At 37.3% G+C, this 21,735-nt stretch overlaps 1 protein-coding gene across 4 annotated transcripts in view; it reads right to left on the bottom strand.

The window, feature by feature from the left end:
• FCHO2 (FCH and mu domain containing endocytic adaptor 2) overlaps positions 1–13,543 on the bottom strand; it is an 81,149-nt gene extending 67,606 nt beyond the window's left edge. For all 4 annotated transcript variants that reach the window (XM_071425184.1, XM_071425185.1, XM_071425186.1 and 1 more), the window contains exons 1-2: positions 13,379–13,543; positions 4,525–4,616 (exon numbers count right to left, since the gene is read on the bottom strand). In XM_071425184.1, the coding sequence (XP_071281285.1) occupies positions 4,525–4,616; positions 13,379–13,405 (119 nt within the window). In that variant the 5' untranslated portion in view covers positions 13,406–13,543. The remainder of the gene's footprint in view (positions 1–4,524; positions 4,617–13,378) is intronic.
• Between the last annotated feature and the right edge of the window lie 8,192 nt (positions 13,544–21,735).

The raw sequence follows: 21,735 nt of genomic DNA, 5'->3' as shown, positions 1-21,735 counted from the left end.
TCCACATATGATCATATCTTAGATGATAAGAAAAAGTTCAACTTTCCAAGGCTTGGAAATCTTGCACACTGCACAATGGCAAGCACACATGCACCAAGCATAGACAATGATTTTTTTTAATTGCCATGATGAACAATGTATTTTGACTAATCATTTGTATAGTCTATCCAAGTTTTCCAGATTTTATAACTCAGTGACTTATTTTTCCTGTTTAAACACAAGAATTTTGACCAAAATCCATATCCCTTTTCTTTGAACCAATTTACAACATACTTCCCTGAACTATCTCCACAAAACTGGAGTTCTGCAATTCACTACAGAGTATTAACATACACCAGTAAAAAAGACTAAGAACCGAAAGATGACTAATTAGTACATTTGTCCTATCAACTGACTTCGCAGAGCACTCCGTTGTACAGTTAACAGACTATGATTTTCTTAGTAAATTAATTTTCACCCATTTGAATGTGTGTCTTTGCCTGGGATCTGCCAAACATTTAAAAGTTAAATGGAAACATATGCATTGTTAGTTTCATCTGATCTAGAAGATTTTTTCTATGATGCTTACAGGCAATCGGTGCAGAAAAACATTAGAAAGATTCCTGGAGAAAAAACAACACATTTCTGTACCTACATCTCTCCTAGAAAAGCAGCGTGATTTCTTAAATATAAAAAGTTTAGACTTTAAATGCATGCAAACACATGACAGTTCACCTACAAAATCTTCCACAAATATAAAGAAAAATAAAAACAACTATGCAGACAGCTCAACCTTCTTATTTTGACTTCTTTAACAAACAAAAATGTCTACATGCTTTATAAGTGAAGCATGGCCTTTATTCAAGGCCAGGTTGGAAGGGGCACTGGGCAATCTGGTCTAGTGAAAGAGTTCCGGACCACAACAGGGGAGGTTGGAACTTGATCATGTTGAAGATCCTTTCTAATTCAAACCATTCTATGATTTGATGATTTTAAGAACTGGTGTCTAACCTTTCAGCAGATAGATAACCTGTTGCACTCAGGATTTACCAACATTAAGCAGACTGCCTGCCAGAAAACTCACTCCTTCAGATGACAGACTTCCAAACCACAGATCCAACTGCCTCTTGGTTCTTTTAATACGTGACCAGTAACAATACTGTGTCACTGAACACAGACAAGGAACAAAACTTCTGGTCCTTCTAGGATATCAGGCAGGAATGGCAGATACAGCATAGAAATATTATTACAAATTAATATGTTTCAAATGCTTCTTTTTCTCAACAAAAAAACTTCACAATCTCAGAATGTTCTTGCAGAAATTTTGAAATATTTTTTTAAAGAAATGGTTAAGATTACAATAATTTTAAAAGTTATTCCATATCTTACACATTTTTTCATTACCATTTCTAAGGCTGGAGAAAAGGAAACAATACTCTTCCCCAATTAGGCTACACAGAACTAAAACACCATTCTGAACAGCACAAGTAACAGAGAGGGGCTTCACAAACACATGTTTTTGTGCCCTAAGCAGTCTGTACATCCAAACATACTGACCCATCTCTTCTTTCCATGCAAAATCACTTCGTAAAAAGTATATTTTCTGACTAGTCTGGAGACTCCAGCAAACCCAGCTGACTAGATAACTGCTCTACCTAGAAGGGGTAAGTACTCCTACTTGTTAAAAGTATTACCACCAACTCAGATCTGTCTCTGCCTATTCAACAGTTTTCACCCTCCTATGTATCCACTTCTGAAAAAAAAAAGACAGAAAACAGCCAATGTGTAAAAAGGAATGGAAAAACAGATTCGAAATTCCAATGCATGTAAATGCATTGGAAAGGGAAGAGTTCAGAAATCAGGTACACAAAAGCCAAGGCATAAAAATATTAGATCTAGATGGCTCCTAATACATGTTGCCCATCCACTTAACATATTCCCAGCAGAAGACAGTACTGTAAAACAGTATTCAGACTATAATCTACAGAAGGAGGAGAACAGATAACTGTGTGCATCATCTCTTAACTTTTTTGCAATTAACAAATACGCAAAAGAGATCACGGACAAGACAACTGAACCATTGTAAAATACTGCTCAAGTACTGTCTAATCCAATTTCTTTTTGAGACCAAGAATTTGGCCCATATGAAAAAATGTTTTCTACTGAACCATTTTTATTTCCCAGGAAATTGAATGACATCCCACAGTAACTTCACAACAGCCGCAAAGGGCTTCACTGCACACACTTGGACTCTCAAATATTTTTATTAAAGGACACCAAATATTTGAAGTCTCTCTATTTCTTTGAATCTAACTATATGTCACAAACTACTGCTAGCTTAGGCTGTGATTGATCATTCATTTCTTATGGAAAAGGAGTATCAATTTGTTCTTCAACTGTTTTTTGTTAATTGCAGCCTGGCTTATCAAGAGGCAGCAGAAAAACAGGGCTGAAGAATACACAAGGCAGGTTTAATATCCCAATGGAAACAAGTCACTAGAAAGGACTGAATTTAGTGCAGCTGATCTGCATCATCGACATGGGCAACTTACCCTTAAGGAAAAATAGTGCAGCTTTGTCAAGTAAATTGCAACATAGCACTAAGATTCTATCTTAGTGAGTTAATGAGAACAGAATTTTTTTCATAGATCTTACAAAAGATGCTGTAAGATGGCTGCATATCTCTTTGGCACATCCTGATCCATGCACAGAAAAAAGCATTTCTTGAACTCTCACTGAGGATAAAGTACCCATGGGGATCCTCATGTATTCATACACGGTCATTAATCTTTAAATGTTATTTAACACACTAGAAATAATTCACAGAAACCTGAGCTGAAACATTTTAACATGCGGAAAAAGGTTCAAAGATTTTCTTTACTGACTCCAAATGCTTATAACTTAGAAGTTATTTAAAAATAATGATTTAATTTCAAAAATATTGAAATTAAAAATTTAATTTACAGAAGCTTATAGATAGAAAAAACCCAGAATGCCATATTCTTTTTACTAGGGATTTTGTGCAGAAAGAACTGTCAAGGTTTACTTATGTCAGTATTATAAAGCAAAGAAACCAAGTCGGATACAGCAGCAAGTTTATTTTTTACCTGTTTACGTAAGACCTTTCACCTTAGCACCAATATGAATAAAATGGAGCATGCCCAAAGAATACAACATACAGGAGACAAGAAGCAGAGAGAGTGAGATGGTTTCTCATCTAAATATGGAGGTAAATCTAAACACAAAAGTTGTAAAACCAATAAACTTAAATGTCTCCAGGTAAGGTACAGCTTAGGTCCATGATGTGCTGGTATAAAAACTAAATGATTCCAAAAATTAAAGAGGCTATCAAAGGAAAGATTCAAGAACTCAGATGATAAAAAGCAAATATTAAAAGTGCAAGTTTGTGAAGCATTAAGCATTTATACTAAATGTGAACAGTGTGATATCCCTCTGCTAAATCTAACTCAGGTTTTCACTAGAACCCTTTGTGGCTTCATAATTCATTCTCTGATACTGGGGATTTGAAAAACAGAAGATTCCTTGGTTGTGCAGTCTTTACAAAAGGAGATATCACCTATGGACTCTGGAACTCACCTGTTTCTACTTAGTGAAATGTTTTTTTTGTCATTTTGTCCAATTCACTTTGAAATGACACTAATGGTAGTGCAATGGAGTATCTGTCAGATTTGTGGTGGTTATATTTTGTGGAAATTTGAAAGTACTTTTTAAACTGAAATATATTTGAGGCCAAAACATAAATTTTGAAGAATTCCAGTTTGACAGCTTCTACTGCAAGAAGCCAGCAGTGAAACAGGTTCTCAATCAATTCCTTGCAACTATTTTCCATGTGTTATCTAGTGTCAGTAACTAAGGAAAGGCAAAATTCCAAAGTAGGCATATAAGTAATTTTGTTCAGAAGGGAAATCCATATGTTCAAGAACTAAATGCAGCACTAGGTCACCTGTTTTGAAAGTTGTCCTACTTTCAGATTTCAGTCCTGTTCCTTCCATCCAATATAGAAGAACTTGTGTTATTTTCTGCGTATTATTTTCTTGTCCCTGTGTATTATTCTCTTTCTTTAACAAACCTGTCTCAGCTTCTGAAAGTGTAATATTTTAAAGTTTATACCAGCAGTTGCTAATAGCCTAATTCCAAATTTATAGTAACAACTCTGTAAGCCTAATAATTTTTGCAACTATAACTTATCATTTTTCTTCCTTTTTCTTCCAAATGAAAAATTTGGAATAATTTAAATGAAGTGCTGGACACCTAATATGACACTTCTAGATTTTTATTCTCATCTTTTAAATGAAACCTGAAAAATTAGAAGCTCGTTAGTAACTGATGCTTAAGAGTTCCTATTCAGTTCTAAACTAATGAAATAAGTATAGATATTCCTGTAGAATGTGAGAGGTATATTAAAATGATAATTGGGTTTTGATAATTGAATTTTGTTTACATATTTTGCACACTACTGTTAAACACAATGACAAACAATAAAATCTACAAATACTATATTAAAAATATAGGATGAATACTTACCTTTCTCTAATAAAATCTGCTAAGTCCTTTGTTGACAAATGTCCATGTTTCATATTGTGATAGAGGACATCAAAGCCATTGTTCCTTTCTCCCTAAAGATAAGCAGAAAATGAAACTCTGAAACACAACATGCTGAACCTATGCATTTTCATAACTGCTTTTCATTTTAATCACTTCATCAGAAGTTGTTTCTTACGCTTCAGCTTTTTAGCAATTGCTGTTAGTTTCCATAAATCCCATATATGTAAACTAAACTAAGATCACCTCAGCTGCTACCACTACGATTCTATCTATATATTTCTAGGCTATAGTGAAAGACATTTCTGTTGTAGATTTCTAGGGGTCTTTTATTCTTTCACTTCCCATCATATTAAACACATCCTAAATACCATACTCTCCATTTATCCTCTTATCTCTTTCATTATTTTACATGAACTAAAATTCAGTTAGGATTACTTGATATTCTACTTCCCCAATCCTTCACACTTCATTTCTCTTCCCCTGCTTTTCGTAAAACTGGTTAAAAAAAAAATCACGAATATTTTCCTTCTCGCTCATAGCTTCTCTATCTATTCTTAAGTTTTAAGACATTTTCCAGTGAGTGAGGCACACCTCACTATTAAAACTGAGACACTGCTCTAAGCACTGACTAATAAACTCAGCCAGCTTATGACCTCTGGCACTATGATGAACTTCCTCCTTACAGAAAAAAGCAACAACAGAAATAATGAAAGAAAGGCAAGGCACAGCATAGTAGCACCGCTACTCTTAAAGTTTTCCTGTCAGACTATCCATTCCCCTTCTCTCTCACAAAAGCTTCAGATCCATAATGATGCTTCTATATAAGGTGTGAAGTGTGCCCTCAGGAAAACTGCATGCATGTTCAGAGTGGAAGGGAAAGAACAGGATGTATAGCACAGAATGGAATATACTATTTCAGCTGGAAAGAATCTACAGCAATCATTTAGCCCAACTGATTGAGCACTTTGAGAATGACCAGAAGTTTAATCATGGTGTTGATGGCATTGTCCAAATATCCCTTAAATACTGGCAAGCTCAGGGCACTGATCACCATCTCTAAGTACGCCATTCCGGTGTTTGACCATCCTCCCAGAATAAAGAAATTCCTCCTAGTGTCCAATCTGAATCTTCCTCGGTACAGTTTTCAACCATTTCTACATGTCCTATCCTTACCTCTCAGGGAGAGGAGATGGGCATCACACTCCCAATTTCCCATGCTCAGAAAGCTATGGAGAGCAATTATGTCACACCTCAGTCTCCTTTTCTCCAAACTAGAAAAGCCCAAGGTCCTTAGTGGCTCCTCACAGGACATGTCTTCCAGCACTCTCACCAACCTTGTAGTCATCTTTTGGATGCATTCAAATAGTCCCACATCATTCTTAAAATCCTGAACTTTTAACAAAGGCAGGTCTATACTGTCAGTGAGAAAAGCCTGAGAATTTGGTCTTATACCCTTCCAAACATTTCTGCCTATTCAGTTCTGCAAAAATATGTTTATGCAGCCATAAAGCAAACCTTATCAGGAAAATTATACAGCTGAAAAATAAAGCTGGCAAATAAAACCAAGAACCACTGATCCAGATCACTGCAAGGAAACAAACAAGCTGTATTGCTCAGCAGAAGGGGGGGGGCTAGGAGGAGAAGGCATTCAGGGATCTGCCATCTTAAATAAGGAGAAGTAGTCATGGGTGGACAGAAAAACTTCACAGCAGCCATGGTAATAAGACCACTTCCACAAAGTTTCAAGTTGCCTTAAGGGACACCATAGAGAGACACATAAATTTACAAATAAGAGATAACTGAAAGCAATTTTATACAGATTACTAGTCAGGATTATTTGCTTTACTTCTTCCAAGCACTGGGAAAAACAAAACCAAAGGAAAAAAACCACCTTAAAAAAATCATAGTTTCCATGGTTGCAGTAAGCTGTAACCTGAAAAGGTGCACCAAAATTCAGATTAGTTTGGTATAAGTGCAATTACAGTCTATAAAAAGTACAAACAAAACTAAACAGAACACATGGAAATACAGCAAACTCTAAAAGGACTCTCCACAGAGCAAGGCTTTTACAAACTTGAAAAGTAAAAGAAAGATTAGAACACCAATTAGTAGAAAATTCAACTTTATTCAAATGTTGTCCTACTCAAATACCAGTCTAAATAGTTTCTTTCCCCTTTCACCCCCATTTAAACATTTTTCTTTGTAGTTTAAAGCCCAATAACTCTGAATACTGGTGCACTAACTTATTAACTTTAGGTAGTTACTTAATATAAACCCAGAATGCCACTGCATTATAATTAAGACTTCATTGGTATTTTCAATTAGAATACAGAATATAATTCTTATTTAACTTCTCCAAAGTTGTTACTGTACCCAAATTTATAGATAAACATTTTCAGATAAACGTTAGGCATTTCTTCCTGAAAAACTAATAAAATTCTCCTTTGTGAAATATTCTTTGCTTTAAGGTGCTACTTCCAGCTAAACCAACATTACCAAAATGTGCTGAACATAGGCCGCTTATAAACTTTTCATAATGGAAGCTTTTAAATGGGCCTTTTCTACACTGGAGTTCCCTAAATTTCCTGCCAATTTAGAAACACAGGAAGGATAGCACAGCCATGACCCAGCCTCTGGCTGCAGCCTTCCTGATAAACTGTCAGAAATGTAACCACACAAATCTTTAGAGAATGAAATGAGCCTAAACAACCAACTGCCATCATTATCTTGTTCTCTAACTGTAACTGAAGGTTACTGCAAAGGAAATAATTTTTCCACTTAAATTAGGTTTTCTAATGAGTCCTACTATTTTTCCTGACTTCACAATGAATAGTAGAAAGCACAACAGAGAAACAGAACAGATACTTTCCTCAACTGAATCCCCTGAAAGTCTCATCTCTTGTACACTATCAATGGTTATCGGAGGTTAAAAACCTATGTGCAAAAGACATTAAAGTTTAAACAAAGCAGTCAAAAGCAGGCTCACAGATTTGAGGGCCTATTTGATTTAAGTCTGGTACACCTAAAAGACATGTCTTCACTTGTAAATATAATGTGAAGTACAATGTAAAATGTATATTACCTGTATCAGGCTCTATCTGAAAGCACAAATATCCAGTCTTCAAAACTCTTCACATGACCAACAGTTCCAAAGACTAACCTGATGACGATTCTGCTCATGTTTGGAGACATACATGTAGCCAAACCAAATTAAGTACAGTGGCTCAATGCAGAAAGCAGATGTTCTGCTTTAGAAAAAGCTATACAGCCTTTCCACAACTTCTCCATTTCATAGTTATATTCATGAAGAGCAGCAATCAGAGTTAAGGCTCTGTATCTAGCATAACAAGACAGATGTATGTGGTGGGAAAGGGAGAGTATTTATCCTCCTATATGTACATATGCCAGCAACACTGTGTGTGTTTTGGTTGTCTTTTCTCAACATTTCTCCTTCCTACACATACTGTATAGAATTCTGTACATGGAAATTTTGTGTCTTAGACACTTTTTCTTCATTAGGTGTTTTTACTTGCTCCTTTCTAGTAGCAGCAGTAATAGCTGTGATCACTGGAAGACCATTACTAGCCTACTTAAAAATAAATTAATGCAGCATATAGCAGAGGGAACTGATGAAGCCTTCCACTCCCATTAATAAGCAAATACCATTCACTGGTATAACAGACAGTTAAGTCAGATGCAGATTCTTCTTCCACAAGTTGCATAGTGGAGAAAGACAATCTTCTGCTGTCATGTATAACATCAGTCTCTGGGTAACAGACTTCCAGATCAGTTTAAAAGACCATTCTGAATGTCATTTTTTAGGTAAACCACTGTCTGTTGAGGGTGATCCTGTCATTACTCATTAAAAAACCAAATGTAAAGCTGTGTATAAGAGAGCAAAATTTAAGTGGTCCCCTCTCCATATAGGCACCATTTAATTACTCTGAAATCCATTAGCAGTTTTCTCCTTCTTACTCAGATCTAACAAAACTCTCTTCAGAAGATGGTGTTTGTTGTGAGATTTCCTATTCTATACTACTGTAAGAAATCTCTTCCATATCTGCAGCATAGATGCCCCCTGAGAGCAAGCCACTAGAGAAAGCAAGACTTTAAATACAAGTAAACACTTAAATAAACCTACAACGAAGCATTAGTGACCAACTTCATACACAAAACAAATTAAGTCATGGAAAGCAAGAGCAACCAGTTCTTCCATTTCCCTTCATCAAGAACTAGTTGCAAAGATTTCCTCATGGAAATGAAAGTAGCCCTGTCAGCAAATGTGTAGTCAGAAATCAGTATTTCCATGACTTGTGCATAACAGGAAACACATTACAGGAACTCTGTGGGACTGAACTACTTAAAATACTTCACATTTTTAAGAATAAGTTTGTTTGTTGCAATAAAAATAATCCCGAATTTAAAATCCACATTTAGTAAAATACCCAGAAATTTTTAGGCAATCTGCAGCTGCATTTATTTTCTGTATTTCAAATTAAATTGTTTGAGTGCAAGCTCTGTCTCCTTTGGATTAAAACCATTCAATATTAACATCTCTTAGTGTAAAGAAGTTGTACTCTTGTACACAATTTTCTATTTACCCAGTACAAATAAATGGTTACATTATGGTGACTCTGACTGGTCAGGTATTAAATTCAGGACTATGCAAACTCATTTTAGCTGCTTAGACAAACACAGTTGTCATGTTCTTTAAAATATTAATCCTTGCTGCAGTTTCAAATAAATTACATGTCTTCCATGCTTTCTACCTAGAAAATTATTTAATTTAATGGGCCCTGAATACATAAAAATACCCATGTGATTAATATTATGGTCTTACATTTTTGAAAGTTACCTATCTGTAAGTTTCAATTTGTGAGTGTCTGAAAGAGCTGTAGAAAATTGAGAGCACTGAAATGTGAAAGAAAGGCAGTCATCTGCTTACACAAGCAATGCATTTTCTTCAGTTCTGAGAAGACTGGACACAAAAATTACCTGTCAACTTCAATTTTCACCTTCCTGTTTCAACATATCAAATAAAGATCAACTCCAGAGAAGCTCTATGCATATGAAGAAGGACAGAGACTTCCCACCACATATAGGTAAGTAAAAATATTTAAATATTTTTTAACTAACAGATGGAAGGCAGCCAACTCATGCTACATGCATACATACAGAGAGGATACTAAGTAAATATTGCACAACAGCTCTCCTGAAACAGAGCATCCCGCTGTATGCCCAGCAGAAGAGCAGTGCTGCACAGACATATGAATGTAACTCCAGATGTCAACATGGCAAGTCTTTGTGCCACTCATATACTCACAAGTTTGTAAGACAATACATTCTTACCCTTAATAGAGCAAGGTTCTTCACAAAGCTATAATTATTAAACCAGGGTACTGCCAATTTTATGCTCCACAGAAGCATTTGGGGAAAAAAAATAACAAATCTTCAACACAGCCATTCTCAAAAGCTACCGTAAAGCAATCAATTAAAAAAAACATTTAAAATTGTCAAAACCAATTTATACATATGTTTTTATATGCCAGAACTTCCAGAGTTATAAAGCACAGAGTTACACAGAAACCAGCTTCAGCTATTCACAGAACTTCCAATAGTTTAATTAATTTGGTTGATTTTAAACAATTCATAAACAATCACTGACTGGTTTGGAAGGTGCTTATTTTTCTTGACTTGTCTTTAAACTGTCATAAGAATCACCTGCACTGTTAAGAAAACTGTAAGTCAATGATAAACAACACTTTCCATACTCCTCTACCAGTAACAGTGTACTCAAAGTGACAAAATGTAGCTACGGTTAACAGAAATGGTTTATGATAGTGTTACCTTTAAATTATGACATGGTTTTGATGTAGCACATACACAGCAGCAAGCATGCAGTGTTTTATGACAACACTAATTAGGAGTTGGGAATACTTGGACATGTGACTTGAATGCATAAAACTCAAGTCATAAGAATCAAAGCCACTTACAGCCTGTACTACTAGTTCATAACTTTTGATACCCAAAAATATCCTCCTGGCTTGGAAAATAGCTCTAGAATGTTGTGCTGCATTAGCAGACCCTTACATTTTTGAAGTGATAGTAAATTTTTAAAGTGACAGTAGAGGTCTCTGCACTTCAGCTTTCCACATCCTGAAAACAGTTTTATTTATCTCTCATTGACCTCTTACAGAACACTGAAGACATAGCAGGCTCATCCAATTTTCTTACATCCTCTAACAACAACAAAACCAAAGTGTGCAATTATTTAAACATTTTGAAAAGCAGTGCAAGAGGAAAGCCTCAGGATAATTTTCAAGACTTACAACAAAGAAGGAAAAATTTGTTTTGTTTACATGAGCACATTTAGGAAGATAGCAGCTTAAATATTGTGTAAGAAATTGATACACTCATACACATGTCACTCCCCTTTTCATTAAAGTCCCTTCAGTTTCTGATCTCTTTTCCTATTACTTACAGCAAATTACTAAATCAAGGGGGAGCATCATACAGCTTAAGATCCAGACTTTCATTTCCAATGCACAATTTCAAATTTATGACAGCATTTATGTAAAATAATTGAATATTAATTATGTTTTGGATAAATTTTTAAATCAGTCCTTTAAAAAGCATAACAATCCTATTCCATAATTCCAAAAATATTTTGTCTGGGGTTACCTAGAAGGGCAAGAAGAAACGACAAGACAATCCTTCCAAAGTTTTACATACTACCACCTTCCTTTTTCCTTACAAATTTCTATTCATTATTTTTAGCCATCATGCATTCAGTGCATTTTCATGTATCTTCTAATTTCCATCTTAACTTTCTCACCACAATTCAGAGCCTACATGGATTGCTTTCCAAGTCTCCCAAAGCAGTAGCAATTCTGAACAATAACCTATTCTGAAATGTTAGTGCAAATGAAAATGACTAATGATTAAAAATTCACAAACTTATAATTTATGCCTAGTTCTGAGGATATACAGAAACTCAATACTTTCAGATTTTACAAATCCATCATTACAGTTAATCTTGGAAAATATTCACCCACAGCAGGAAACACAGAACATTCCCTATGCCTTTTAATTTTACTTCTATACAAAATAAAACCCTGTGTATGGTATCACAAAAATTTCTTGGTTAATTTTGCAAGTTAAGACCCTGTCTAATGTCTTTGTCATCACTGCAAGACAAACACAAACAAACTTCTTGTCCTACATTGTGTCATTTCTGACATATGAGAAAAACCTGTACTAACAGAAGGAATCACCCATGTCTTGGCACTCATTGGTAAACTACACTAGGGGTTTTGCTAACAAAGCTATAGGTAGAGACTCTTTAAAGCAGAAAGAGAGAAATGGGAACTTGAGGTAGATATCTTCCACCTCATACTTGCTGGAAGCGTTTGTGAAGACACAGACGTGGAAACAGAACATACAGGAATGGCCCACTGCCTTCACCAATTTAACAGACTTACTAACAAAACAAAACAACTGATCAGACAGTTAAATTAACATACTACAGTACATAACGAAGCTTAATAGAAAAAACTCAATTTCAGTTGTGATAGCTGAATAAACAACTTCTGTTTTGCTTTAATGTTAGGAGAAGATAGAAGCTTTTCTAACCAAAATGCATCTTTTTATATTAATTTTAATTTTATCTTTATGAAAGATAAAATTCTTCCACATGTTAGTTTAATGCTGATCTCCCACACTGAGGCTTCAAATTAAGCAGATTTGTACACCAAGAGAGCAAATCTAGTATCTTTGAGCATTAAATTTTAATCGTATGTTGAAAGCAAAGGAGTCAAAACTAAACAAGATTGCAAATAAAACATAAACTTGAGCTATGCCCTATATTCCATAATAGTGTAATTGTGAAATTATTTTTTTTCCTGAACTTTAAGCATAACTGCTGCTTACAACTGAAAACGCCTGCGTCTGAAGATATTTTGTCTCTTTTTCACTTCAGGCTCAAACAACAACAATTTTTATGTTTCTGCTAATTCTTGGTAGAGAGGCACATAAAATAATTTAAAAAGAAGCAACTTTGTAAGCAGTCCGGTGACTATGGGAACACTTATTTTAATGTTTCAAACTAGCAAAGGTCACAATGAAAACTAGTTGCATGTCACACGAAATTCAATCCATTTAACTTTTTTATCCATATATGTTTACCCACTTCAAAAACCAGATAACTGCGTAGAGATGACTTATAAGATCGCATGTCCAAAGGAAGCTGGAAAGCCTGTTGTTTCTCTAAGCCGACTGCTGCTCGGCTGTACCTCCTCACGGGCACACAGAGACGAGCTACCGGTACAAAAGCGCGGAGCGCCGAGGCGCGGTTTTCCCTTTGCCCGTGCTGTTCCCCGTACAGCACCACGACTCACTGCAGCCCAAGTCACCCCCGGCACCGTGCTGAGTGCGAGTGTCGGACCCCTGTGCACAGAGTGGCGTCCGCGCATCCCTCGGCCCAGCGCCCCCTGGCAATACCCACCCCATCCCATCCTGTCCCATACTATCCTATCCCATACCACCTCATCCCTCTTCCCGCCGTCTCTCCGCAGCGGTGCCCGAGCACGGCGGCGCGGGCAGGGCCGGCGGTCCCCTTGCCCTGCCGCGGGCTGCAGGTACCCCGCTCACCGCGGCCCAGCCCCGCCGTGGCGGGCGCAGCCGGCACGAACCTCCGGCCGCAAGGCCCCGGCCCAGTCCCGGCGGTGGCGTAAGAGCCGAGGCTGCTCTCGCAGGGGGGACTGCGGCTGCCCCGCGCCGCGCCCTGCCCGTCCCGCCCGCGGCGCGGTGTCACCGGCCCGCGGCGCTGCCCTACCCAAAAGCTCTCCACGAAGTACGCCATCCTTCCTCCGCCGCCCGGCCGCGGCCGCCGAGACGCGACGGAGGAAACGGGCGCCGCCGCCGCGTTCCGCCCTTCCCGTGACAGAGCAGCCGCAGCCGCCGCCACCGCTCGCCCCCCAGCCCGGCCCCGCGCCTGCGCTCGGCCGACGCCGCTGCTGCGCAGGCCCGGCAGCGCTGGGGGCGGTGGGCGCCCTCTGGCGGGGGCGGCGGGAGGCGCGCGCGGAAAGCTCGGGCAAGCCCCGTGAGCGGCGGGGAACGGCCGCGCCCAGCGCCACCGCGCACCGCGGAGACGAGAGGCCTGCTGCTGGAAGGGTCTTCGCCCAGGGCGGCTGGGCACTGGTAGAGGCTCCCCAGGGAAACCGTCACAGCACCAAGCCTGACGCAGTTCAAGAAGCGTTTGGACAACGCGTGTCACGAGGACGCAATGCAATTCTTGAGGATGTCCTTTACAGGGCTAAGAGTTGGACTCGATGATCCTTCTGTCCCTTCCAACTCAGAATATTCTGTGATTCTGTGAAGTGGCTTCACAACCAAGTCTTATTCCAGCCAAGTAGGGTAAGGTCCTTGAAAACAAGGTCCTTGATGATGACTAGTCCTACAGGGAATTTTGCTGATAAAGCATAGTCTGCCCTCCTAACAGTGTTGTCCTACAGGATTTTACAGTTCCAATGGCATGCTCCTAACAAAGATGCACCTCATCTAAAGCCAAAGTGTCTGGAGAAACTGATTAATTCAGGTCTTCACTTTCTTCAGTGATGGTTCAGTCTGTAGACCCTTCCTTGACTCAATATAGAGTATTAGCCAGCGGGGGTGATGCCAATTATTGGTCCAGAGCACAGGGCCACTCAAGTGCCACCTGTGGCCAATCTGTACCTGGAGTGCTCGTTTTCTGTGTGTGTGTATACATATATATGTGTAGATAGATAGATAGATTAGATTAGATAGATAGATAGATAGATAGATAGATAGATAGTCTTTGTTGCAGAGTCAGCACCACTGGACTCTTTGTGGAACTCTGGAGACTTCCTGTTCTACCTTAATAGGGCAATTCCTTGCCCAAGACAGCAGTTATGTTTTCATTATTGACTAAAATAGAGGGCCAGGTCTAAGCAGGAATGTGAGGGGCTGCAGCTCATTTCCCAATGCAAACATGTGGTAAGTGCTTTATCCCAACTCGACCTGTGGTTTTGTCAGCACAAAGTTTTATCCAAACCAGAAAAAGGAAGATGGTGATATTGTCAGATGGGTGTTCAAGGAGCTCCCCTCCCTTATGGAAACCCTGTTAGTTCTGGTGTGAAAAACCTCACCTTCTTTCACATTGACACTAACGGTTTTTGTACTTTGTTCTGTATGTTATTGGGTAAGGCATAGAGCAGAACTTCCAAGCCATCCCTCAGAACCTGATGAATTCACCAACTTGTATAAAATTTATGCTGATTAAAGACTTCCATGAAAGAAAATGGTTAGGAAAAATGTCGTTCAGAAGTTTACAAAGCTACAGAATTTCATCTACCTTTACTACAGATATTTTCGTGGAGGATGAGCTGTATCATTCTGAAATGGTATTACAGTTATTGGTAAATGGCTGTACCTTTATTCTATCACTTCCGTAGCTCCATGGTGAGTTTAGAAGTTCCTTTCTTTCTAGCAATGTTCTCCCAAAGTTCCAGTGTATGCCAAGTTGATAAGTTGTCAGAAAACTCCTGTATCTTTCACACGACAAAATTCTTTAAAAGTCCCAAGACTTTTAGATCTAGATCTCACTCTTTTGATAAGAGGAGCATGTGTACTGTCATTTTAAACATTAATAACACACTGTAGTGATGCAGATGGGTAAAACTTTACAGAAGGAAGCCTTGTGAAATCATGGCTCACTCCTGTTACTTTGGCTAAGTAGAAAAGACTGCTGGGAGTGACTCAACTGAATTAGAGATGGAAAAACAAGTTGTATAACCATTGTGTGTTCACATCGTTGTGTTTGGTGGTTGGTTGGATAATGTTTGCTGTATTTTAGAAGTATGTAACTGATAAAAGGCTAATTGCTTAAAAATACCCGGTTTTTGCAATAGAGGAGTTCTCTTTTGCACCTGCCTAGGGACTCTGCATTGCTCTGCTTTGTAACACTATAGGACTACATATGAAGAACACTTCTTTAGTTCTCTTTTTACTTAAGTAAGGAGTCTGCATTATGATCTGTTCCAACAAAAAAAAAAAAAAAAAAAAAAACAAACAGGTACATGATTATAGTACATTCTGCAGTGTGTATTGCAATCTGTAAGGATGTACACCAGGGCAGACCAGATAAATGCCATATGAGCAGAGCTGAGGCTTTTCATTCCATAGCAGATAGATATACACCTTTCACAGGGACAGATACTATGCTATGACGGAAGGAGTCTCAGGTTCACTTCTATGTTTCACAGAAAAGTTCCTGTCTTCCATATTTTCAAAGCTATATAGTTCTCCCTTATGTGCTGCTATACTAGATGTGAAGCAACTGTTGCAGTTCTTCAGCAATCTGAATCCATGACAGAAATATCAAACCCATTCTCAGGTTTTCAAACGCTTTCCACATAAATTTGAGTGAAATGCACAATCTTAATGTAAAGGCACACTCCAACATAGGTACAGTTATACAGAAAAACACTTTGATCTGTACCATGATCAGGATTGAGATTACATTTCGAGATTTTTCTACACAGAGAAATCCATAATGGATTACTAAATGTGGAGACAATGTCCTTTATTCTGGAAGTCTCTGATCTGCATGTTAGTGAAGTCTTTGAGAATAGTGTCTTTGCAATAGTATCATTTACAGTTCTTTAATCTTATCTCTTCCCTAGGTGTTGGCTGCCAAGGACCGGACACTAGGTTAGATAGACTTTTTGTCCCAGTACAGTCATTCTTTTGTTCTCCTTCTGTAATGGAGGCAGAGAGAAAGGGACATTATTTTGAAAGCCATAAATACACAGTGAGTCCTGTATAATAAAACAAGAATTCCTTGCATATTTTCAGCAGTGTTCATGGAAGATCAAAATAGTTTTCTGGATTGCTGATTTTTTAATACTTTAAAAAAGCAGTTCTTCTCATCATCTACATGAGTGTAAGGTGAAAGGACCAACACAACAAACTTCCCTGGAAGGGTATGAAGAACTAAAGACACACCCTAGTTAGACTAGTTTACTAGTTATATTTTATGTCTTGGTTTTACAAAATTTTAGAAGAAACACTCTGGAATGACTTGCTTCCCCTTATAGGCTTAACCAACTCTTTTCCACTGATGAGGAACGAATACAACTAGAAGTGAAAAATTACACTTTACTAACAATCAGAACAACAGGCAAAGAATAACAGTAAACAATTGCTAGATACAATATTGCTACATCTCACAGAGTACTTCTCCACCAAGGTGGCTCCCCCCAGCCGAGCATGTCTCATGGACAAAGTGAAAAAGAGTGCCAGTCCTCCCTCTGCTCACTGCTCTGCTTATCTCCCTGATGGCTGGAGCCCCTACTGGCATTCTCCGGATCACGGGGCTAGAACTCATGGAAGAACTTCACTTTTCTCTTGCAGGAGAGGGTAGGGCAGGCAAGGCAGGACAGCTGGGTTGGGGTGGCTTGTGGTCTTCTCTCCTCAGCCAGGTGCTGCTGGTAGAATTTGCCCTGAGGCAGATCAAGACCACTAACTGCAGCTTCTCTGAGATGAGAAAAAAACAAACCCCAAAGAGAACCCAAACCTGAAAAGCCTCTGTCCACAGAGCCTCAGCTCTATAGCAAGAAGCCAAGAGCAAAAAAAGCAACCAGAGTGAGAGCTCTGCCTCAGCAAAATGAAGAACCCAGCAAGGCAAAAATCAGGCAGTCAAAGAGGCTGAGCTGCCTGCAAAAACCGATTTTAAAAATGCTTACAGTACCACCCTCCCCAGTTCCATTTTCCGGCTGCAGGGTCTTAAAGAGACAGTAACAAAATTTGGGCACAGGTAAATCTGGAATACAGTAACATTCCAGGTTACCCATGGCAGAAAATAATGCTAGGTTTTGTAAAAAGTACAGCATTTGGCATTAATAGGGATTGAACACATGTTAAAGCAGGCATTTAGCTCAGTTCCTCTTACAGAACGAGTATCCCTGATTGTGCAGTTCGTTATCTGCATCTCCACATACCTATTCTCCCATATTTCCAGCTTCTAGTTTTGTAAGTGTTAATATTAACTTATTTTCAACAGAAATAAAGATTGTATTTTGATTTTATTTATAGCAAGTAAGTTAATTTGTTTTATGTCTAAGCCATCTGAAAATAAATTATAAACTCTAGGTAAAATAACTGTATTCAATTACAGTAAAATCCTTAATACATGAATTGCACGTACTAATTTTAAGACTTAAAAAAAGAATAATGCAAACAACCACCAAAAATAACACTGATTATTATGTAACTTATTATCATAATGAGTTGTCAATGAGCTAGTTGATATTTAAAGACCCTTATAAATTAAAAGAGTTAAGAAACAGATTCAGATAAAATGTATACTCTAACACTACACTTTCTCTTTAAAGAGGATCTGAAGAAGCAGATGGAGGTATTTTATATATCATATAAGTATTTCGTATACTACATTGAGAATATGCCCTGAAAAATGTATTTTCTCTCTTTATTGTCTCTGCTAAAATAACTCTTCCAAGTTGTATTTGGAAGACTGCAAGAAGCAGAAGGGGATATAAAAAGCCAGAGTTGTTTACCACTGTGGTGGAGAACAGAGATGAAGTGAAGACAGAGTGAATTGTTAGCAAAGTCCTTTTCAAGAGTTGTTTCAGTTTGGTCAGTACTGTCAGGCTACCTTGTAGGATTAAAAAGCCACCAGGATTATGTTCTAACCAAGAAATGGTGCCTGCATACCTGCAGACACCTACCGAGAAGTTTAATAATTCACTTGCTTATGACCTACACATTACCTTCATTATCAGACATTTACTGCAGCCTTTTCATGCAGAAAGTGTAACAAAATCCCATAGGTGAAATGTTAGTGCTGGTAAAACTTAGGAAAAAAATCTGGAAAAAGAGATTATAAAGTTAGCAGCAAATACAGCTAACTTGAAATAATTTATTCAAAGGGAATTCTCCCAAATAATCTTGATACAGGCTAAGTCCTTTTCTGAAATACATGCATAAACTGAAAATGTAGTCTGATGAGAGAACACTGCTGGAATTATGGCCTACATCACACTTTTGGTAGGATGGGTGTTTCTAATATTATTTCTAAGTATTAGATGAACAAAAATATTTGTTGACAGAGTCATAGCCATGTTATTACAGTAAGAGATCAACTGAATTTCTTTAAACCTGGTGCAATATTTCATCAAAGTTATTTCAAAGTAAGGAATGATATACATGTTCTGTTGAAGATTTGCAGCAACTTTTAATGGCACTGTTTCCTACATCCCTGGAATTATGGATTCCATTAGGCTGCATCATCTGACTCACTGTATAGTTAACTGCAAGCTTCTATTGATCTGGACACCAAGCTTGATCTTATCCCATTCATTAACTCAATTACTTAAGACATGAAGCCAATAGCATTGTTTCACAATGAGTCACTTGGTGTTAATGGTCTGCCTTTATAACTCTTCTACCAAAAGCATGTCTCATGAAATCAACCACCAATCAAATGGAAGGCTCAGAAAGTGTTAGTAAACATTAGCAACAACAAACCAGAATAGCTGAGCAGTTGAAGATTCCATTTTGACTTCTTGTCCCATTTCAGTCCTGCATGAAATATTCTGGGACTAACATATTCAGGAGGTGCATTACTACAGTAACACCACACTGAAGTTTTAAATCTATATTCTGTGTAAGATGGGTAATTAACAGGATAATTATTATGCAGCTGTACCCTAAGGAGTACATTCAGTGGTTAGTTGAACTCATATTCTGGACACCTTAATATTTTTAATATTATATACATGCTTACTTACCTGCCAATATGTCAATCAACTAACTTGGAGCAGCAGCTTATTTGCAGTCAACTAGTAATAATAACCTAAATGAGAAAAAGAAGACTGATGTATTTGATACACTGAAATTCAATGAAAAGTGAAGAAACATGAAGTGTTTAGAAGACCAAGCTCTGACTGTAGAACTACTTAGCACCAAAGTGCTCCATAATACACCACCAACTGTGGTGGTGTTCTGATCACAAAGATCTTCTCCACTCTTGTTATAATACACAAAAGAAAAGGTAATTGGTGGAAGGGTGTGAAGCCAAGCTAATAAGACTATGTGGTATCTCAAGAAAGCGCTCTTAGGACAACATATATAAGAATAGATGGTACTTGTGTTCTTAATAAACCAAAGACAGATTAAAAGTATTACTATACTAACAGAAGAGCAACTGCCTGGGATTCATGCAAGACAGTAAATGAAAAAATGAAAGATATTGGTCTGGACAGGTATTTTAGTTGCCTAGGTAGGAAGTAGCCAATGAAATATTGTGAAAAAAGTGAAAATATTTGGCTATACAAATCCTTAACTAATACTTAACATTAAAAATCAGAGTGTCAGTATGAACAGGATGGTCAGTGAATGGCTTGTATTTGGGGAAAAGTAATGGTATATGAAAATGATTCTTACCTTTGATTCTTAACATCCATGACACACTGATGCCTACCTACTGGCAGCCACCAGCTTTAGCAAACAGAAAAAAAAGTGAACTTCAGTGTCCTTGTCATTTCAATAAAACTCTTCAAGTCTAACTCCTTCTGAAGATGTGTAGTAACAATTCAGAAGGCTTCCTGTCTGCTCACACAGATGACATTGGAGGTTTATTTTTTGTTTGTTTTATATTTGTTCTTATTTTTTCTGTGAGTTTTTTGTGCTTGTTTTAAAGATACAAAAGTAGTCAAGATGCCTATGGGTCTTAATCAGAATAACTAAACTCTGAGTTATTACATCAGGCAATTGTCTGTGTTAAACACTGCCTTTTTTCATGGAATGAGAAATTTATCTGACTGAGTGAATGCTAGCAACACAATTGAGAGCTATGGTCTAAGGTTCCAGCTGGCTTCATCTGGTTTTGGCCCAATAATGAAAACAGGTTTTGTGTTCAAGGATAAGGAAGATGGAGATAAACAAAATTAAAATTGCCTACATACTCCTGTGGCAGAGTACTACTAGAGAAAGTGATGCAACTGTCTTACTGCCTTATGCTAAGATATCTAAAGAATTTAAAAAAAATGAACACTTTAATTTTTAATTTGTCCTGTGGTTAATGTGATTTTCCACAGCTACAAGGAAAAGGTGCATATATTTACACATATGATTCCAAAATGTTTATTTGAGCATGTATATTTCAGAATGAAAAACATATATGCAAGACAATGACCATCATTACATTAAGGAGGAAAAAACCCTACCATGTAAAATGACTCAAAACCTCCATTTGAGATATGATTTTATTAAAAGAAGACACTGAAAGATGTGTTTCTAGGAAGAAAAATACATTAAAATTTAGTTGTAAAACAGTTTTCCACTATTTTTGTGGTTTACTTTATATGCAAAATACTTTTTAAAATGGTATCCTTCACTGTCTTGAGTTTTCAAACTACAGAACCCTTTAGTTTTTATACCTGTAAGTCACAGAAACTTCTCAGTAAGTCAACATAAATGTAAAGCTAAAAGATAGCTTGAGAAAACTGTAAACAAAATATACACTACCCTGTAAAGACATTACTTAATAATAATTCCAGAGTAAAAGGACAGGTAAATAAATCTCACGTCCCTTTGTGTAATTTATCAAAGAAATAAAATTCTATCTGGTATTTCTATTAAACAAAGAGGGTGCAGAGAGAAATAATGGAAATTTTAAAAATATTGGCATAAGTTACAGTAACACTGCAGTAGTTATGCATCCAAATTAACCTGTATGCTTTAAACACAGGAAGACTTTGAGTTCCCCTGTATATTTAATACAGGAAATTGATGACCATTCACTTTGCCAAGGGGCACGAAGAAAAGGTAAAAATAGGTCAAACTGCCATATATAAAATGTATGTGTATATATATATAATAACAACATTTTTCTATTTTTTAATATAATTTGAAATATGGAAATACATATTTCCATATATTTCAAAATTATAAATGAATATTTGAAAAGTAATATTTATACCTGAAGACACCTATATCTATAGAAAAAGATAAATATATATCTATAAATACCTTTATTTTAATTTTCACAATTCAAATTGAAGTCTGGTAGACAAAGAGTTCGTGTCACCAAAACAAAACCCCGAAAAACTGTGACTCAGAAACAATTCCTTTTTTAGCTGAAGACACCTA

The sequence above is a fragment of the Agelaius tricolor genome, unplaced genomic scaffold (genome assembly GCF_023055355.1).
Source record: "Agelaius tricolor isolate 1412-34295 unplaced genomic scaffold, bAgeTri1.0.p SCAF_4, whole genome shotgun sequence".
Lineage (NCBI taxonomy): Eukaryota > Metazoa > Chordata > Aves > Passeriformes > Icteridae > Agelaius > Agelaius tricolor.
The sequence above is the reverse complement of the archived record's forward strand: the minus strand, read 5'-3'. Positions and strand labels throughout refer to the sequence as shown.